We start from the raw sequence: 17,961 nt of genomic DNA, 5'->3' as shown, positions 1-17,961 counted from the left end.
CACCACGTTCCCCCAAATCAGGCACTGGCCATGTAAAAGACTCCATATATTTCACATGTACAAAAAGTCACTGCGGGGGGAGGGGCAGGGGGGGGTCCTGGGGTGGGGGGCACCATCCTGCCCCTCTCCCGGTGCCCCCCCAGCTTGGCTTTGGTCCCTTTTTTTTTGGCACTTAGTGTTCACATCAGTGGTCAAAGTGTCGAGCGCGGCGTGGAGGGGTCCCTCTGGTCCCTGCAGTGGGACTGGGGGCTCTGAGGCAGTGAGCCCCCCGGGGACAAGGGGACCCTGACGGGGAGGGAGCACCCCACGGGTCAGCTCCTGATGCTGGGGCCCCACCACAGATGGATTTGGCCTCTGCCTTGGGTGGGCAGGGGGTGGACTGGCTGCAGGGTCTCCCCGGGCACAGGGATGTCACCCGTGACAATGGTGGCACGGGGACATTTTGGCCCTGTTCCACGTGGTGTCAGGGCAGGACGGAGCCTCACTGGGCACCTGGGGGGCAGAGGGGGGTGAGGAGGGACTGAGACAGCCCCAGTCCTCCCCTGCCCCCCGGTCAGGCTCCTTAGCCTTGCTTGGCTACAGGCGGATCCACCTTCGGGCTGTGGGATGGAAGGGACAGTCAGGGACAGAGCCAGGGACACCTGGCCTGGCCGGAGGGGGTGTCCCGCTGACCCCCCCAGAGTACGGGCACCACAGGCTGAGTCCTCCAGGCACTGGCCTAGGACCCAGTATGCACTGGGATCCCCTCTCTGGGCTCCAGCAGGGCACTGGGACCATACCCTGGCATCCAGTTTTGCACTGGGACCCTGCCTTGGGATCCAGTTTTGCCCTGGGATCCTGCCCAGAACCCAGTAATGCACTGGGACCTTGTCCTGGGACCCAGTAGTGCACTGGGATACCAGCCTGGGATCCAGTATTGTGCTGGGATCCCATCCTGAGACCCAGTAGTGCACTGGGATCCTGCCCTGCAATCCAGTAATGCACTCAGACCCCGCTCTGGGATCCGATATTGCAGTAGGATCTGTGCTGGAATCCAGCCTTACTCCAGGATCCAGTGCTGGGATCCTGTGCCAGGGCCCAGGCTTACATGAGGATCCTGTGCTGGGACCCAGCCTTACATCAGGATCCTGGACTGGAATCCTGTGCCAGGACTCCATGCTGGGTAGCAACATTTCACGGGGATCCAGTGCCAGGATCCAGCACTGTTGGGATCCTGTGCTGGATCCAGCCTTGCACGGGGATCCTGTGCTGGGATCCAGCCTTGCACTAGGATCTTGTGCTGGGATCCAGCCTTGCACTGGGATCTTGTGCTGGGATCCAGCTCTGTGTTGAGATCCTGTGCTGGGATTCAGCCTTGCACTGGGATCCTGTGCTGAGATCCAACCTTGCACTGGGATCTTGCACTGGGATCCTGTGCTGGGATCCAGCCTTGCACTGGGATCTTGTGCCAGGATCCTGTGCTGGGATCCAACCTTGCACTGGGATCTTGCACTGGGATCCTGTGCTGGGATTCAGCCTTGCACCAGGATCCTGTGCTGGGATCCAGCCTTGCACTGGGATCTTGTGCCAGGATCCTGTGCTGGGATCCAGCCTTGCACTGGGATCTTGTGCCAGGATCCTGTGCTGGGATCCAGCTCTGTGCTGGGATCCTGTGCTGGGATCCAGCCTTGCACCAGGATCCTGTGCCAGGATCCTGTGCTGGGATCCAGCCTTGCACTGGGATCTTGCACTGGGATCCTGTGCTGGGATCCAGCCTTGCACTGGGATCTTGCACCAGGATCCTGTGCTGGGATCCAGCCTTGCACTGGGATCTTGCACCAGGATCCTGTGCTGGGATCCAGCCTTGCATTAAGATCCTGCCCCAATCCAAAGACTGGGGCACACCAGACACCCTGGGGTGACAACATGCAGGGAGGGGGCGTGCAGAAGGGGGCATGCGGGGTCAGGGGGAACCCAGGGGGATCCAGGTGGGATCCAAGGGGATCCAGGCATGCAGGTGGTACCTGGGCTCTTAACAGCTGGACTCGTCGTGGTGGGACGGGTCGCAGAAGAAGCGGGAGCCCCGCTTGGCCGTGCGGGCAGTGAAGGGCACGCTCTTCAGCGCTGCGGGGGCACGGGCAGGGGACGGAGGGGACAGGGACATGTCAGCCCCCATGGCTGGCAGGGCCAGGGCGGGGGGCCAGGGGCCAAGGGGGCCGTACCAGTGATGATGTCCTCGATGGTGCCATCCTTGCCCTCGTACATGGGCCGGTGGTCCTTGGCCTGGCGCCGCCGCAGCTCCGCGATCAGCTCCTGCTGCTGCCACTTGTTCCGCTGCGAGGGAGGCACGGGGGGTCCAGGTTAGGAACAGAGGGGTCCCCTCCGTGCCCCCCTAACCCCAGCCCACCCCGTGCCTGCCTCCACTAACCTTCTCCTGCTTTTTAGCCTCCTGTGCCAGCAGCTTCTCCCGCATCACCTCCTCCTGCTTCTTCCGTGTCTCGTTTTCCTGCTCCGCGTCCTGCCGGGCCACACAGGTGGGGGGTGTCAGCTTTCCCCCACCATGGTGTCACTCACCTGCAGGGTATCCCCTCCCGGCCCCACCTCACCTTGTAAGAGTGGATGAACCGGACAAAGACCGGGAAGAAGACAGACGGGGGGGTGGTCTTGGGGCTCTCGCCGAAGTACCGCACCACGGTGTTGTAGGCGTCCTGGCACAGGACCGGTGGTCAGGCACGGGCAGTGTCCGGCACAGGGGGAGTGCAAGGCATGGCGGGCATCACGTGTGGGCAAAGCAGGGCAGGAGAGCACAAGGAGCGTGCAGAGCAAGGTGTGTGACAAGGAATGCACACAGAGAATGCAAAGGAGGGCAGGAGTGCACAAGGGCCATGCAGAGCAAGGTGTGGGTGACCAGATGTGCATGAGGGCCATGCAGAGCAAGGTGAGGGTGACCAGATGTGCATGGGGACCATGCAGAGCAAGGTGAGGGTGACCAGGTGTGCATGAGGGCCATGCAGAGCAAGGTGAGGGTGACCAGATGTGCATGGGGACCATGCAGAGCAAGGTGTGGGTGACCAGATGTGCATGGGGACCATGCAAGACAAGGTGTGGGTGACCAGATGTGCAAAAGGACCATGCAAGACAAGGTGTGGATGGCCAGGTGTGCAAAAGGACCATGCAAGAGCAAGGTGAGGGTGACCAGGTGTGCATGAGGGCCATGCAGAGCAAGGTGAGGGTGACCAGATGTGCAAAAGGACCATGCAAGACAAGGTGTGGGTGACCAGATGTGCAAAAGGACCATGCAAGACAAGGTGTGGGTGACCAGGTGTGCATGAGGGCCATGCAGAGCAAGGTGAGGGTGACCAGGTGTGCAAAAGGACCATGCAGAGCAAGGTGAGGGTGACCAGATGTGCATGAGGACCATGCAAGACAAGGTGTGGATGACGAAGAATGACACGGAGCATGCAAAGGAAAACATGAGTGCACAAGGACCGTGCAAGAAAATGTGTGTGACCAGGTGTGCACAAGGAGCATGCAAGACAAAGTGTGGATGGCCAGGTGTGCATGAGGAGTGTGCAAAGCAAGATGTCTGCACAAGGACTGCATAGAGCAAGGTATTGTGGATAACGAAGAATGACATGAAGCATGCAGAGGAGTGCAAGAGGAGCATGCAGAGCAACGTATGGATGGCCAGGTGTGCACAAGGAGCATGCAAGACAAGGTGTGGATGAGCAGCTGCGCACGAGGAGTTTGCCAAGCAAGGTGTGGCTGAGCAGGTGTGCCCGTGGCTGGCGCCAGGCCGGGTGTGAGCAGCCCTCACCTCGGCCGTGCGCGCGTCGCGCTGCAGCCGCTCGAGCTGCCCCTCGCTGCCGCCCAGGAAGCCACGCAGCACCGCGCTCTCGTGCTGCCCGCACTCCCGCCGCAGCAGCTCCATGCCCCGGCCCAGCTCCTTCACATCCAGCAGCACGTTCTCCAGGGACACTGCAGGGACACGGGATGGGTCAGTGGCTGTGTGGGGCCGGGACAGCGAGGTGGGGCCACGGGCACAGGTTGAGGGGCACCTGCCGCAGCCTTCTCCACAAAGTGCAGCTCCTGCCAGAAGGTCGCCAGCTCTGGGTACTTCTCCCGCACCGTCAACGCGATGAAGTGCAGCAGCGTCATCTTCCTGTCTGTTGACTTGGTGTCCAGGAGCTGCAGGAGGATTTGGGGAGGGGGTCAGGGCTGTGGGATGGGAACCTCGAGGTCCAAGGGAGCCAGGGAGGGGCTGCCCACCAGGTCCAGGCTCTGCAGTTTGAAGCCGTAGACTGCGCCGCGTTTGCTGCTGTTCATGTAGTTGCCCAGCGCCAAGATGATCTGCAGGGGCAAAACAGTGGGATTGGAGGGTCAGGAGGGAGCGAGACCCCCACCAGCTACAGCGAGGCTGAGTGAAGGACCCCCACCCAGCCCGTCCTCACATCCCCACCTCCAACATGTGCTTCAGCTTCTGGGACGACTTAACAGAGGCCGAGGCTGCGATGATGGCGTTGAGCTGCTGCAGGGGGACAGCACAGGGGGGCTCAGCTGGGGTTCAGGGTGTGGCAGGTCTGGTATCCCCCTCCCCAGCTCCATACCGGCGTCAGCATCTGGATGTTCTCGGCGAAGTTGCCGAGGAAGGCCATGATGGCCATGCGCTGCGGCAGCCGCTCCACCTTGCTGAACTGCAGCATGAACCGGTCCTCGTCCGCCAGCTCCTCCAGCGGCTTCCGCTCGCGCTCGTACTGCCGCAGCGCCTTGGCCTCCGCCTCCGTGGGCAGGAACCGCATCAGGCACTCCACAAAATCCACCGGCAGCGTCGCCAGGTCAAACCTGCCCCGCACCGCAGTGTTGGGGAGCAGCTCCCAGCAGCGCCCAGTCTGGGAACCCTGGATCCCAGCCTGGATCCCTGCGACCTGCTTGGCCACCCTGAACCACAGCCAGAGCCCCTGCACCCTGCCTGAACCTCTGTACCCTGCCTGGACCTCCTGAACCCCAGTCAGGCCACGTGCCCCCCAACCAAGTCCTCTGACACCCCAAGCCCTTCTGCACCCTGCCTGGCTCTCCTGTCGCTCCCCCTCCCCCTGGCTAGATCCCCTGCTGCCCAGCAAGCCCCTCTGCATTCTAGACAGTCTCTCTGCACCCTGCCTGGCACCCCTGAACCCCAAACAACTCCCGCCGCACCTCTGCCAAGACCCTCTGTACTCTGCCTAGGTCCCCTGAACCCCAAGCAGCCACCCTGCCCCCCAGCCAGCCCTCTTGAACCCTGCCTGTCCCTCCTGCATCCCAACCAGGTCTGCTGCACCCTGCCTGCACCCTCTGGACCCCAACAAGCCCCCCTGCACCCCAACCAGTGGCCCTGTACCCTGTCTGGCCCCGCTGAACCCCAACCAGACCACTTGCCCCCCAGCCAAACCCTCTACAACCCAGCCAGTCCCCTTGAAGCCTGCCTGGTCCCTCTGCACCGCAGCTGGCTCCCCTGTGTCCCAGCTGTTCCCATTGTACCCCAACCAAGGCCCTGTACCCTGCCTGGAACCCCCACACCCCATCCAGACACCCCTGCACTCTGAGCCACTAGAACCTCAGCCAGACCCCCTGTCCCCTGTCCCAGCTAGCCCCTCTACACCTTGCCTGGCCCCTCTGCACCCCAGCCAACCCCCTTGCACCCCCACCAGCCCCCTTGAACCCTGTCTACCCCCTGCACCCCATTCCTGACCCTCCCTGCCCCATTTCTGGCCCCCCACCAGACCCCGTCTCCCCCCGAGCAGCCCATACGTGTGGATGGCCCGGCAGATCTCGTCGGCGCTGCGCCCGGCCTTGCGCAGGGTGATGGCCAAGTTCTTGGCACGGTTGGCCTCCAGCAGTGTCACCTTGGTGGCCACTTTCTGGGCCGCCTTGCTCTTGGCACACACCAGGTCCAGCGCCGGGCCCTGCGCCTTGGTCTTGAACAGCTCCTCAAAGCGCTCCAGGTCCAGGTCCTGGGGGGACGAGGGAGGGTCAGAAGTGGGGCTGGGGGTGCCCACGTGGGGAGGGGTCCTGGGCTCACCTCCAGCACACGCTCGTCGTCCAGCTCGCTGAACACCGTCCCGCTGATCTGGCTGGGCTTCAGCGCTGTCCAGTTGAACACAGGCAACCGGAATTTGGTCTTGATGGGCTTCTTGATCCGGATGGCTGCCAGCGGGGTGGGAGCCAGCTCAGCACCCCCGGGGCACGGGGACACGTCCTTTGCCCACCCTGAACCACCTGAGCCTGGTGTCATCAACTCCTGGGCCACCCAGTCCCCATGCTGGGGTCCCTGAGCGGGTGTTCTTGAGGATTGCAACCCCAGCACCCTGGTTGCCTGCAACCCTTCCCTATCCCTCGTCCCTGGCCCCACAGTTCCTATGTCCTCCCTGTCCACACAGTCCCTACAGCATCCCTGTCCCCATGGTCCCCACATCCTTCCTGTCCCCTCTCCTTGTCCCCACTGTCCCTGCACTGTCCCAGTCCCCACGTCCTCCCCGTTCCCTGTCCTTACAGTGCCCACACCCTCCCCGTCCCCTGTCCCCATCCCATGGCCCCCCTCATCCCCACGTACCTGAGAGCCCCACGGTGAGGGCGATGGAGGGTGAAGCCCCGGGCAGCGGTGGGGCCGGGGGACACTTCCCTGTGGAGCCATCAGAGGGTGAGACCCCAGTTCCGGGGGCCACCCAGCCTCAGGAGCCCTCCCACCCCTGGGGACACCCAGCTCTGAGCTGCCCCGGTTTGGGTGCCCCGTCCTCACCTGGCAGCGGGGGCGCGGGGGGCGGCAGAGGGGGAGGCGGGGGGGGCGGGGGGGGCGCAGCTTCCACGGGGGGCAGGACCAGGGGTCGCAGGGTCTCCTCCGAGGGCTCCGGCTGCGGAGGCGGCGGCTCGGCGCTGGGAACCGGGGGCGGCTCGGACCCGTAGCGCCGCCGGAAAGCCTCGTCCTTCTCCTTGATCATCCTGCGCAGCGTGTGCACCTGGTGGCTCGTGTGCTCGTAGGTCTCCTGGGGACAGCGAGCGTCAGTTCCAGGGGGATCGGGACCCTTCCCCGCTCCCGACAGCCCCTACGGCCCCCCAGCACACCTTGACCACCTCCAGCTCCTTCTCTCGCTGCAGCAGCTGCTTTTCCAGCTCCGCCACCCGCATCATGTTCTCGTTCTCCAGGTCCAGCAGCTTCTCCGTTAGCTGGGGAGAGGGACACGGCTGTGACAGCAGCTCAGGGACGGCCCTGGTGTCACCGCTGAACTCCCTGGGACCCAGCAAGGAACATCCCCGCGTCCCCCCGTGCTCACATACGTGGGACAGGTGCTCCTCCAGCTCCTCCACCTTCTCCAGGGCCACATTCTTGGTCTCAGCATCCTCCAGCAGTCCCCCCACATCGAAGACATTGTCCAGGTACGCCTGGATCTGCACCTGCAGCTTCTCGCTCTCCGTGTGCCTCGACTTCTGTGGGCACGAAGGCAGCGTCAAGGATGGGGGGGACCCCCAAAACAGTTCCCCTGACCCTCGACCCCCCCGTACCTGCAGGAACTCCTCCAGCCCCAGTTTGGTGAACTCGTACTGGAGATGGACGCGGAAGTTCATGTCCTCCACCGAGTGCACCACGATGTTGATGAACTGCATGCAGGCCACCTGCAGGCAGGGCTGGCGTCACCAGGAGTCCTCCTGGCCCCCCAGAGAGCCTCCCCCTCGCCCAGGACAGGGTGTCCCACCATGAAGTCGATGCTGCTGTCCTCGTTGCGGAAGTATTCCATCAGCCGCTCAAAGCGGTGTTTCTCCTTGCACACCTGAGCAGGCAGAAATGGGGTTAACCTGGCGTGGCCCCCCCAGCCACTGACCCCCCCATCTCCTGGACTCCACTACCCTAATCCCAGTCTGGTCCTGGTGTTCCCAGACCCCCCATTCCTCATCTTCCCTGATCCCTCCAATCCCCTGCACTCCAGACTCCCCTTCCCACCCTGCTCCTGGGGACCCTGGTGCCCCCATCCCAGCCTTCTCTTGGGGTTTCCCTCATCCCACCCTGCTCCTGGGGACCCTGGTGCCCCCATCCCAGCCTTCTCTTGGGGTTTCCCTCATCCCACCCTGCTCCTGGGGACCCTGGTGCCCCCATCCCAGCCTTCTCTTGGGGTTTCCCTCATCCCACCCTGCTCCTGGGGACCCTGGTGCCCCCATCCCAGCCTTCTCTTGGGGTTTCCCTCATCCCACCCTGCTCCTGGGGACCCTGGTGCCCCCATCCCAGCCTTCTCTTGGGGTTTCCCTCATCCCAGATTGCTCCTGGGGTCCCCAGTTCCTCCATTCCTGGGGTCCTGCTCCCCAGTCACAGCCTGATTCTGGTGCCCCCATTCTCCCCATCCCAGCCCGGACCCGCTGTTCCCTCTCCCTTCGTACCTCCTTGAAGTTGTCGAAGGCCGCGAGGATGATCTCGTGGCCGCCCCTCACCAGGCAGACAGCCGCCAGCAGCTCCAGCACCAGCGCCTTCATCCTGGCCACAGCGTCACCATCAGTGTCACCCCCAGCCAGCTCCAGGACCCCTGTCCCACCCTGCCAGACCCTCCCTCACCTCGGGTTCTTGTTATTGAGGCTCAGGGCAATCTCATTGACAGCGTGGGGGTGAGACATGACCAGGTTGAAGCCGTACTGTGGGGATGGAGAGAAAACAGTGTCAGCTGTGGTGGCACTGGTGACAACGGTGTCCCCACCATGAGGTGACAGTACCTGGTAGTTCATGATGGCCCGAAGACACATGATACAGAGGTGGACGTCATCCTTCTGGCTCACCAGGCGCGAGTTCTTCAGTGCCCTGCGGCTGGGCAGCGTCCCGTAGCTGCAGGACAGGGCACACAGTGAGCGGGACCGTCACCCGCCAGCGCTGCACCGATGGGGGGGAACGGAGGGACAGCGTGGGGACAGCGTGGGGACAGCCGGGATTTCGGAGGGGCAAAGGCAGAGAGAAGCGGTCGGAGGGCGACAGAGACAGAGTCTGCAGAGGCAGAGCGAAGCCACCGCGAGCACTGGGCTGGCCCCGGGCAGCCGGTACTTACCCGGCCGGCGGGCGAGCGGCGAGGTGGGCACGGAGGAGAGAGAGAGAGAGCACAGCCAGAGAGGGGCACCCCGGCCCTGGAAGCAGAGACGGGGTGCATTACCCCGGGGCGCGGGGGCAGAGGCAGAGCAGGGTGAGCGGAGCCGCGGGGGCAGAGGACAGGCAGGATGGCAATGGCGAGACAGCGACGGCGGTGCCAGGGCTGCATGGGCCGGCAGGGCGGGCACAGCACGCGAGGCAGGGGCGGGCGCGTGCCATGGCACAGCCACACCAAGGGCGAGGCACAGCCTGAGCTCCAGGTACCGCGTCTGCGCCATGCAGGTGATGTGCATGGCACGGGACAGGGCGGTGAGTGGCACCAGGCACGATGGCACGAGCCATGGGAGGACAGCGCTCGGCACGGCACACGCCGGCACACAGCACGGCACGCCGGCACACACCACGGCACACAGCACAGCAGGCAGCAAGCGGCAGCACCGTGGCCAGCCCGAGCCCTGCGGCAGGACGTACCCCCAAGGCAGGACGTCCCCCCACACTGGGACATCCCCCCGGGCACGTACCGTAGGGCGGTCTGGCGGGCAGAGCGGGCCAGGCTGCTGGTGAAGGGGGCGGGCAGGGCGCTGGGGTGCTGCAGATCCTCGATGGACCTGCTCCAGGAGCGCAGCTTCTCCAGTGCGCCATCCTCGCCGCCTTCCAGGCCCTCAAAATCCAACCTGGTGGGGGGACACGCGCGCAGCGGGGGGCACACTGCTTTGGCGGGGGGCACACGGCTCCAGCACAGATGCAAGCACTGAGGCAGGTGGCAAGTGGGTGGTTGCGGGGCGGGGAGAGGCACGAGGGTGGCTCTGGAATTCCCAGAGCAGACAGGGAGGGTCTGGAAGTCCCGCATCCCTCAGAAGCCCGATGCAGACAGGGTCCCGGCCTTAGGGATGATAAGGGACCGAGCAGTATCAGGCGTTGGCAGCAGGGAGCTGCCCCAGCCACCGGGAACTTCCACACTCCCCAAGGACTCCCTGGATCCCCCCTCACCCGGGGACCCCCCAACCCCACTCACATGACGGCGCACTGGGCGAAGGACAGGTAGTTCACCAGCACGTCCAGCCCCTTGTTCTCATCATTGAGGAACTCCCGCACCCACCTGCGGCACCAGGCACCCATCAGAGCCCGCAGGAGTCGGGGATCCCCCCAGCAGAACCCCCTCCAACACGGAGAGCCCTGTCCTGGCACAGGGGCGGTGAAGGGACGGCGGGGGCACTGCAGTGGTGGGTGCAGCCCCTCCGCTATCAGCGGTGCCAGCGCCAGCGCGGGGTTATCTGAGGAGTGCAGGGCAGGGAGGGCTCGGGGTGGGCGGGAAACGGGGGTTGGTGCCGGGGCTGCACCCCCACCCCCACCCTGGGAACCTCGCGGGGAAAGGAGGGGATTCGGGATGCCCCGAGCCTTGGGAGGCTGTTGGGGCGCACTTGCGAGGTGCTGTGCCCAGGGGCAAGGAGGCGGCGGGGGGTTCACCCAGGAGCACTGGGGGTCCCCAGGACTGCCCACAGCCGTGCGTCAGGGAGCCACGGGGGCCGCGGCCGCCCCTTTCCTGCCGCCGCCAGCCCCTCGCCTCAGCCCGTTTCCTGTCTCCGGCTGCTGCTATTTTGGGTCCGTGGGCAGGGACGAGCGGGGCCGGCGGCGGGGAACAGCCGGCACGTGCACGAGCCACCCCGGGCACGACTGTGCCACCGGGCACCCGCCGCTGATGTCCCCAACACCCCCGGGACGGCCCCGTCCCGCCCGACCCACCCCCCCCACCCTCCCCGCAGCTCCGGGGCATCCCGGGGTGTCACCGGCTCGGGGATGGTGCCGACCGAGCCCTCCGGTCGGTCGGGAGGAGCCGGCCAGGATCTGGCCACGCTGCCTCGTTCAGGGCGTCATCGCCGGCCCATCCGCCCCGGCATCCGCCCCCGGGACCTGCCCGCGGGCCGGGGCAGGAACCGGCCCAGTTCCTGCAGCGCCTCCGGCTTCCCCTGCAGCTGTGCGGGGCTGGACACAGAACCCCGCAGTCCCCCCGGGACCCCGCGCGCCATCCGGAACTCTGCACCCCACTCCACGGCTCTGCACCCCCAGCCTGGACCCCGCAGCCCCTCCCCGGGACCCCGCAGCCCCTCCCTGGGACCCCACAACCCCTCCCCGGGACCCCACAACCCCTCCCTGGGACCCCACAACCCCTCCCCGGGACCCCACACTCACCCAATGTGGTTCGTCCTCAGGCTGATCTCCAGCTCGCGCAGCACCTTGGTGGACTCCTGCACCCTCCTCCTGAACTTCTGGGGGCAGAGCAAGGCTGAGCCGTGCCCCCCTGACTCCCGAAACCCCCCGAGGCTTCCCCAAACCCCACCAAAGCTCCCCCAAAGCCCCCAGCCCCTCACCTTCCGTGTGACACCCGGCTCCAGGAAGCTGCGCAGCTTCTGGATGTAGGCATGGGGTGGGCTCTTCACCTGGAACCGCTCCTGGGGGCAACAGAAGGGTGGTGGTGACACTGGGACAGCAGCACAGTCCCCAGAACCCCCTTGGGCCACCCAGCCCCACCTGGTCACAGATGAGGTCCCACTTCTTCTCGTTGTCATACTGGCGCAGCAGCCGGGCTTTGTCCGGGGGCAGGTTCATGGAGCTCTGGGGACAGAGGAGGGGTGTCACCCTGAGGGACAAGGGGCACCGAGACCCATGGTACAGCCTGGGTGGCCTCAAAAAGCACCCACAGCACAGCCAGGGTCCCCCCAAAGGACACCCTGACCCATGACATAGCCAGAGTCCCTGGCACCAGGATGCACCAGCAGGCACAGATGTGGCACGGGCACAGCAGTGCCACTGGGGCCACGCGCCAACCACCAGCGGCACCAAATCTCCCCATCCCTGACGCATCCTTCCTGTCTGCACCCGCTTCCGTGCCACAACCGCAGCCTCCGCTCCCGAGCGTGGCACGAGGCCAGGCAGCGGTGCCAGCTCCCCAGGACACCGGACACGAGGCCCGGCACTGGTGGCTGCTCACTGGGACACCGGGCACGAGGCCAGGCTCCGGTGCTGGCTCAGGGTCACTGGGAAGACCCCAGGATCCTCAGTGCGGGATGTGGCACAGGACAAATGGGGTGCCACAGTGGGCACCAGGGATGCCAGAGGGCCTGGGACTGCCCTGGTGGGCAATGCCACCCCAGGGAGAGATGCCAGCCCATGTGGGCGATGTCACCCTAGCGGGAGATGCCATCGCGCTGGGTGATGTCACCCTGGTGGGTGCTGCCAGCCCAGCTCATGATGCCACCCTGGTGGGAGATGCCACCCTGGTGGGAGATGCCACCCCCGTGACGCAGCTCGGGGTAGCCCCATTATCAGGAGCCGTCACCATGGCTGCTCCACCCCCCCAATGTCAGCTGAAGTTGGCCCTCCCTGCTCCTCCCGATCCCACGGGAACCCGGGACAGAGCCTGGACGAGGCCAAGCACCCCTGGGCAAGGGGGTCCCGCAGGTTCCCACGAGACTGACCACCGGCAGAGACTGACCACCGGCACGGTGCCACCAAAGCTGCCCCCAAAGGGGCACCGTGCCCTCCTCCAGAGGGCTGCGGATATTCCCCTTTGGCCACCGGTAAAATCCCGGGCCTCCCTGGGAATGGAGGCGGGAAGGACGCACAGAGACCCCGGGTGGGGGCGAGGGGCACCCGCGGGGGGCTTTGAAGCGCGGCCGCCCGTCCCGGCGTTCCCGCCGCTCCGTTTCCTGCCTTTGTGGTGGGAGCGCGGCCGCTCCCGGCCGGGCACTTCCTCCGCCGTCCGCCCCACCGGGAGCCCCCATGGCTATCCCGGGGCTGAATCCCACCGGGAAACCGCGGTACCGGGGCTGGAGTGCGGCCCGGGGCTGGGGGGCTCCGGGGCGGATCCTCGCCACCGGGGCCGCCAGACCTCCATCACATGATGGAATATTTTCCGCCCCCGGCAGCAGCCGGGACGGCACCGGGCGCTGCCGACGGCCGCGGGGACGTTTTGGGGGAGGCAGGTGCCACCACCCTGCAAAGTGACCCCCCCCGGCACCGGTGTCGCCCGGCAGGACGTGTCCCCCCCGGCACAGGCCCCGCGGAGACCGGCGGCCGCATCCGCCCCGCGTGGGATGCGGGACGGGCAGCGCCGCCGCGGGCGGGAGCCGCTCGTCACCGGCGGGACGCGCCCACGCCGGGGGTGCCGGTGCCCCCCGGTGCCCCCGATTTCGGCTTCCAGAGCCCCGTGGGACCGCACTCGGCATTTCCTGCCCGGCCGCGGCTTCCGCTGGCGGCGGCTCCCACCGGGATGGCGGGGCCGGTTGCCGGGGGGCACCGGTGTCACCCAGCCATGGTGTCCTCGCGGTGTTCCCCTCCCAAAACAAAGCCGGCGCCGCGGAGGGGCCACCGGGACGGCTCGTGGGCCACCCAAGCGCCGGTGGGACGCCTCCGCGGTGTTGGTGGTCCCGGTGGCACCGGGGCCACTGCCGAGCCACGTCCCGGAGCCGCGGTGGCAGCAGGGTGGCCACCGCCCCGGCTGTGACAGCGGACTGGGAACCGCGCGGGGCACCCGCGCCCACCGGGAACCACTTCATCCACCGGGAAGCCGGGAACCCCCGCAGCCAGCGGGGAATCCCAGCCCTGCGGTGCCCCGCACCCGCGGAGAAACCCAGCTGCAGCCCCGCGCGGTGCCCCGACCGGACTTTCCCGGCTTACAAAGTCCCCGGGCCTCAGGGGCTCCCGCGGTGGCACCGGGAATGGCGTCACCCCCGGGGCTGTCCCGGGTGGGGTGTTCCCCGCGGCCCCGCGGCCACTGCCCATCCCCGCGGGCACCGGCGCTCCCCGCCCGCCCCTGGCGGCTCCGGGCGGCGCTGCCGTCCCGGCGGTGCCCGGTGCCCGCCAACTGGTCCGGGAGAGCGCCTGATGAGGAGTCCCGGGGAGGGATGAACCGGGGGGGCCGTCGGCGGGAACACCGACGGAGCAAACAGGCGAAGTGCACCGGGGGCACATCGGGAACGGAGGGAGAGCACCGGGAACTGGGGAGCGCGGCGGGGGTCGGCCTCTCACCAGCACTAGGGCGAAGCGCTCCTCCAGCTCGCAGGGCTCCGGCATCGGCATCTTGCCCGGGGCGAACAGTCCGGCTCCCCCCGGGGCCGCCGGTGTTCCCGGGCCCCGGGGCAGCGCCTCCCCGTCCGCGCTCTCCACGTTCCCCATCCCCGGCCCAGGCACCGGGGGGCGGTGGGGGAGGTTCAGCCCGTCGTGTCCGGCGCTGCCACCGCCTCCCGGTGCCGCCCCGCCCGCCCCGCCCGGTCCCGCCCCAGCGCCGCCCGTCCGCGGCGGCGCCGCCAGGGGGCGCCCTCCAGGGCGGCGGCGCCACCGGAGGGCGCCCGAAGGCCGGCAGCGAGCGGGGCGCTCCGATTGGTCGGGCTGCGCCCACGCTGACCAATCGGAGCCGCGCTCGCGCGCGGGGGCGGGCTGTGCTCGCCCAACGGCGGCGCTCGGGCGCGGCCCGAGACGTGACGGCCGCTGGAGGGCGGCCCCGCCCCGGGCGGTGACGACGGCCAATGGAATGAGGCGGGAGGCGGGGCTACGCGGGGCTTCGGCCAATGAGCGGCGGGGGCGTGGCGCAGAGCTCGCGGCCTGGCACGGACGGCGGACGCGGCGCAGGTGCGGGCGGGGGGCGCGGGCGGGGCGGGCCCGGGGCAGCCCCGGGGGAGCCCCGGGGGTCCCAGGGCGGCTGCGGACCCCGCGGCGACCCCCACAACACCCCCAGATCTCAGCCCGGGCGGCCCGCGGGGGTCCCGCCCCCAGCAGGCCCCGTGGAGGGGGGGGAGGGAGGGGGCGCGCACGGGTTGGGCCCCGGAGGTCTCGGCCCGGTTCTAACGGGAGGATAGAGGGGGAGCCGGGGGTAGCGCGGCGGCGGAGCGGGGGAAGGGCCGGGGCAGCGGGTGGGTAAAGGTCGCTGGGAGCTGACAGGGGCGGCAGCAGCGAAAGCGAAAGCGGCGCTGGGGGCGGGGAGGGCGGCTCGGGGCCCGGGACCGGCTGTGAGCGGGCCCTGCCCGGTGAAGCCGCCTGTCACTGGGGCCGGAGGGCTGTCACCCCCGGGAGGGGGGGCTGTCACACCCCTGTCTCACACACACCCCCGCCGGGCCCTGTCCCCGCGGCCGCAGCTCCTCCTCTGCCTTGCCCTCTGGCCCGGGGCGTCCCCGGGGCTTTGTGGCACCAGCCCAGGGGTGGCAGCGGTCCAGTGCCGCCCTGTGTCACTGTCCCGGTGCTGAGCTGTGACCTGTGCCCCCCCTGGGCCGTGCCGGTGCGGCACCATGGGGCCCTTCTCCCGCACCCTCCTCTCTGCCAGGGCGGCTGCTTGAAGTGCCCACCTGCGGGCCCTGTTCTGTCCCCTCCATCCCTTCTGTCCCCTCCATCCCTTCTGTCCCCTCCATCCCTTCTGTCCCCTCCATCCCTTCTGTCCCCTCCACCCCTTGGGGACGGCTGGCTCATGCCACTGGCTGGGCAGGTCTGGCTCCAGCAGGTGCCAGAGGGGACAGAGCCGGCCGAGCCGGCTGGACCAGGAGGAGGAGGAGGGGGAGGAAGATGAGGAGGAGGAAGCCCTGCCGGGAGCCTCCCACTGCCAGAGCCACCTCTGGGGACGTCATTACGGGCACTAATAGTCACCTGGCACAGAGACGTTTCCAGCTGCCGGCAGTGCTCCCACGGCACCGGGCGCTCTTCAGGAGCTCCTCTGGCCTCAGAGCAGAGCTGCAGGATCCCTGCGGGCTGCCCTGGCCTTGCAACAGCCCTGCAACACCCCGGGGCCCCCTGGTCTCGCAACAGCCGGCAGTGCTTGCACCAGCTGGACAAGGAAGGCTCCGGAGCCCCGGCAGCTCCCGCCGCTTGCTCCGTGGCTCCTGGGCTCTCGCTCGGCTCCTGGGGGAAGTTTGGGAGCTTTGGGTGAGCTCCAGACCCTTCCTGACCCCGCTTCCCCTCGCAGCTTGCAGCCCTGTGGAGCGGCCGTGGGCCCATCCCAGCCTGGCACCATGAACGTCTTCGACCGCAGCATCAACTTTGATGCCCTCTTCAAGTTCTCCCACATGTGAGTGACACACAGGCAGGGCAGGGGGCTCGGGGGGCTGTGCCAGCCCTCCCTGCCCACCTCACCAGCCCCTCCTCACCCACAGCTCGGCCTCCACCCAGGAGCACCTGAAGAGGGTCTATGGCAGCTTTGCCATCTGCATGTTCGTGGCAGCTGCGGGCGCCTACATCAACGTGGTGACCCACTTTTTCCAGGTGAGGGACCTTTGAAGGGCTGCAGGTGGCACCCCCAGCCCTGCAGCACCCAGGTGAGGCGAAGCCCAGCCCTCACCTGTCTCTCCCTCTCCCAGTTTGGGCTCCTGACTGGCCTGGGCGCACTGGGGCTGATGGTTTGGCTCACGGCCACCCCTCACAGCCGCGAGACCGAGCAGAAGAGGCTGGGGATGCTGGTTGGCTTCGCCTTCCTCACGGGTAGGTGGGCACTGGGACTACCCCCACATCCCATGGGACCCCAAATCCTGCAGAGGGGCTGGATGAAGCCCCCCAGAATGGCTCTGGTGACACCCAGTTCTGTCCTTCCAGGCATCAATCTGGGACCCCTCCTGCAAATGTGCATCTCCATCAACCCCAGGTAGGGGAGACCCCCCCACAGACCCCATCCCCCACCTCCAGCTGCCACAGAGATCCTGTCCCCCCCCCCGATGCCCCCCCAGCTGCCCCCAAAACCCCCTGACCCCCTTCTCTTTGCCCCCAGCATCATCCCCACTGCCTTCCTGGGCACTGCCACCATCTTCGCCTGCTTCTCGCTGAGCGCCCTGTATGCCCGGCGCCGCAGCTACCTCTACCTAGGAGGTGAGGGGGCTTTGGGGAGGGCTCGGGGGGGGCTGGGGATCCCCTGTTGGGGGGTTCTCCCCGGACCTGGCCCTGACGCCCTCGCCCTGCAGGTTTCCTGCTCTCTGGCCTCTCCCTGATGCTTCTCTCCTCTCTGATTAACGCCTTTGTGAGATCCACCTGGCTCTTCACGGTGAGTCCCCTTCCAGCTGCCGTCCCACCTGCTGAGGGTGGACAGACAGACGGGTGACACCAGCAGGGAGGGGACTGTCCCCACCTGATGCCACTCTACCCCCGCAGGCCAACCTGTACGTGGCTCTGATGATCATGTGCGGCTTCGTGCTCTTCGACACGCAGCTCATCATTGAGAAGGCGGAGAGCGGGGACAAGGATTACATCTGGTGGGTGCTGGGGACACGGGGGGGTGACACAGGGGGCAGGGTGGCCCCCACTGAGCATCCCTCCCTCCCTCCCTCCCTCTCCCAGGCACTGCGTTGATCTCTTCCTCGACTTTGTCAACATCTTCCGGGAGCTCCTGATGATCCTGGGCATGGCCGAGGTAGGTGAGGGGCCCTGGGCAGGGCAGGGGGACAGAGCTGCCCCGTGGCGTGGGGGACAGAGGGACAGAGCCCATGGTGACCGTGGCCACTCTCCTCTTGCAGAACAAGAAGAAGGAGAAGAAGTGAAGCGGCTCTGGGCCGAGGCGGAGCCACCCCTGTGTCCCCATGTCCCCTCCTGTCCCTCTCTGTCATTAAAGGGGCTGCGCTTTGCTGCCGAGGAAGCAGCCAGAAGCTTTCGCACCTCGTGGGTTTTTCTCTCGTTCAGCTTTTTTTTTTTTTTTTTTTTTTTTTTTGATTAAAAACCAGCCAATTTGTGGATCCTGCTGGAGTTTGGCTCCCCCTGGTTCCCCCCGGCCTGTGGCCCTTGGAGTGGTCACCCATGTGTCCTCTTTCCTCAGAGGTTTGTCCAGCCCCACCTGGGGTGTTACCCTTCCCCGGGAGGCCGTGAGGCCCCAAAACCAGCCCCCGGGGGGTTGTTGGTGGGACCCCCCCTCAGCCAAACTCATTGGT

At 67.0% G+C, this 17,961-nt stretch overlaps 2 protein-coding genes across 7 annotated transcripts; one reads left to right on the top strand and one right to left on the bottom strand.

Annotated features, from left to right (window-relative positions):
* Positions 1-31: 31 nt before the first annotated feature.
* Positions 32-14,334, bottom strand: FMNL3 (formin like 3). Of its 6 annotated transcripts, none has more exons than XM_068212561.1 (27): positions 14,099-14,334; positions 11,600-11,683; positions 11,440-11,520; positions 11,261-11,337; positions 10,086-10,169; positions 9,592-9,744; positions 8,707-8,815; positions 8,552-8,628; positions 8,380-8,473; positions 7,704-7,778; positions 7,513-7,623; positions 7,288-7,437; positions 7,075-7,176; positions 6,752-6,995; positions 6,566-6,634; positions 6,035-6,159; positions 5,764-5,966; positions 4,587-4,821; positions 4,439-4,507; positions 4,249-4,329; positions 4,038-4,167; positions 3,797-3,957; positions 2,586-2,687; positions 2,408-2,497; positions 2,202-2,313; positions 2,004-2,103; positions 32-599 (listed from the first exon to the last, which is right to left on the bottom strand). In XM_068212561.1, exons 1-26 carry the CDS (start codon positions 14,243-14,245, stop codon positions 2,012-2,014), a joined length of 3,057 nt encoding a protein of 1,018 aa, XP_068068662.1. In that variant the 5' UTR covers positions 14,246-14,334; the 3' UTR covers positions 32-599; positions 2,004-2,011. The 6 variants fall into 6 exon arrangements, with proteins under 6 accessions (XP_068068662.1, XP_068068664.1, XP_068068663.1 ...); XM_068212563.1 differs by having other exon boundaries at positions 7,288-7,434; XM_068212562.1 differs by having other exon boundaries at positions 11,261-11,334.
* Positions 14,335-14,569: 235 nt separating this feature from the next.
* TMBIM6 (transmembrane BAX inhibitor motif containing 6) lies at positions 14,570-17,739 on the top strand. The gene is made up of 10 exons (XM_068212632.1): positions 14,570-14,698; positions 16,020-16,121; positions 16,207-16,315; positions 16,411-16,531; positions 16,643-16,691; positions 16,815-16,912; positions 17,005-17,084; positions 17,192-17,292; positions 17,378-17,450; positions 17,554-17,739. The coding sequence occupies exons 1-10, from the start codon at positions 14,601-14,603 to the stop codon at positions 17,575-17,577; spliced, it is 855 nt and encodes a 284-aa protein (XP_068068733.1). The 5' UTR covers positions 14,570-14,600; the 3' UTR covers positions 17,578-17,739.
* Positions 17,740-17,961: the final 222 nt, after the last annotated feature.

Source organism: Anomalospiza imberbis, chromosome 22 (genome assembly GCF_031753505.1).
Source record: "Anomalospiza imberbis isolate Cuckoo-Finch-1a 21T00152 chromosome 22, ASM3175350v1, whole genome shotgun sequence".
Lineage (NCBI taxonomy): Eukaryota > Metazoa > Chordata > Aves > Passeriformes > Viduidae > Anomalospiza > Anomalospiza imberbis.
Note: the sequence above shows the minus strand (reverse complement) of the source record. Positions and strands in the feature narration are given on the sequence as shown.

What these genes read in the sequence shown, in the direction of transcription:
- TMBIM6 (XM_068212632.1), top strand. Translation starts at nt 14,601, where the DNA reads ATGAGGCGGGAGGCGGGGCTACGCGGGGCTTCGGCCAATGAGCGGCGG. An exon ending in CTCTTCAAGTTCTCCCACAT is followed by an intron (nt 16,122 to 16,206) that starts GTGAGTGACACA and finishes CCTCACCCACAG; the next exon opens with CTCGGCCTCCACCCAGGAGC. An exon ending in GATCCACCTGGCTCTTCACG is followed by an intron (nt 17,085 to 17,191) that starts GTGAGTCCCCTT and finishes CTACCCCCGCAG; the next exon opens with GCCAACCTGTACGTGGCTCT.
- FMNL3 (XM_068212560.1), bottom strand. Translation starts at nt 14,245, where the DNA reads ATGGGGAACGTGGAGAGCGCGGACGGGGAGGCGCTGCCCCGGGGCCCG. An exon ending in GGGACCTCATCTGTGACCAG is followed by an intron (nt 11,521 to 11,599) that starts GTGGGGCTGGGT and finishes TGTTGCCCCCAG; the next exon opens with GAGCGGTTCCAGGTGAAGAG. An exon ending in CCTCACCGTGGGGCTCTCAG is followed by an intron (nt 6,160 to 6,565) that starts GTACGTGGGGAT and finishes CCCCGCTGGCAG; the next exon opens with CCATCCGGATCAAGAAGCCC.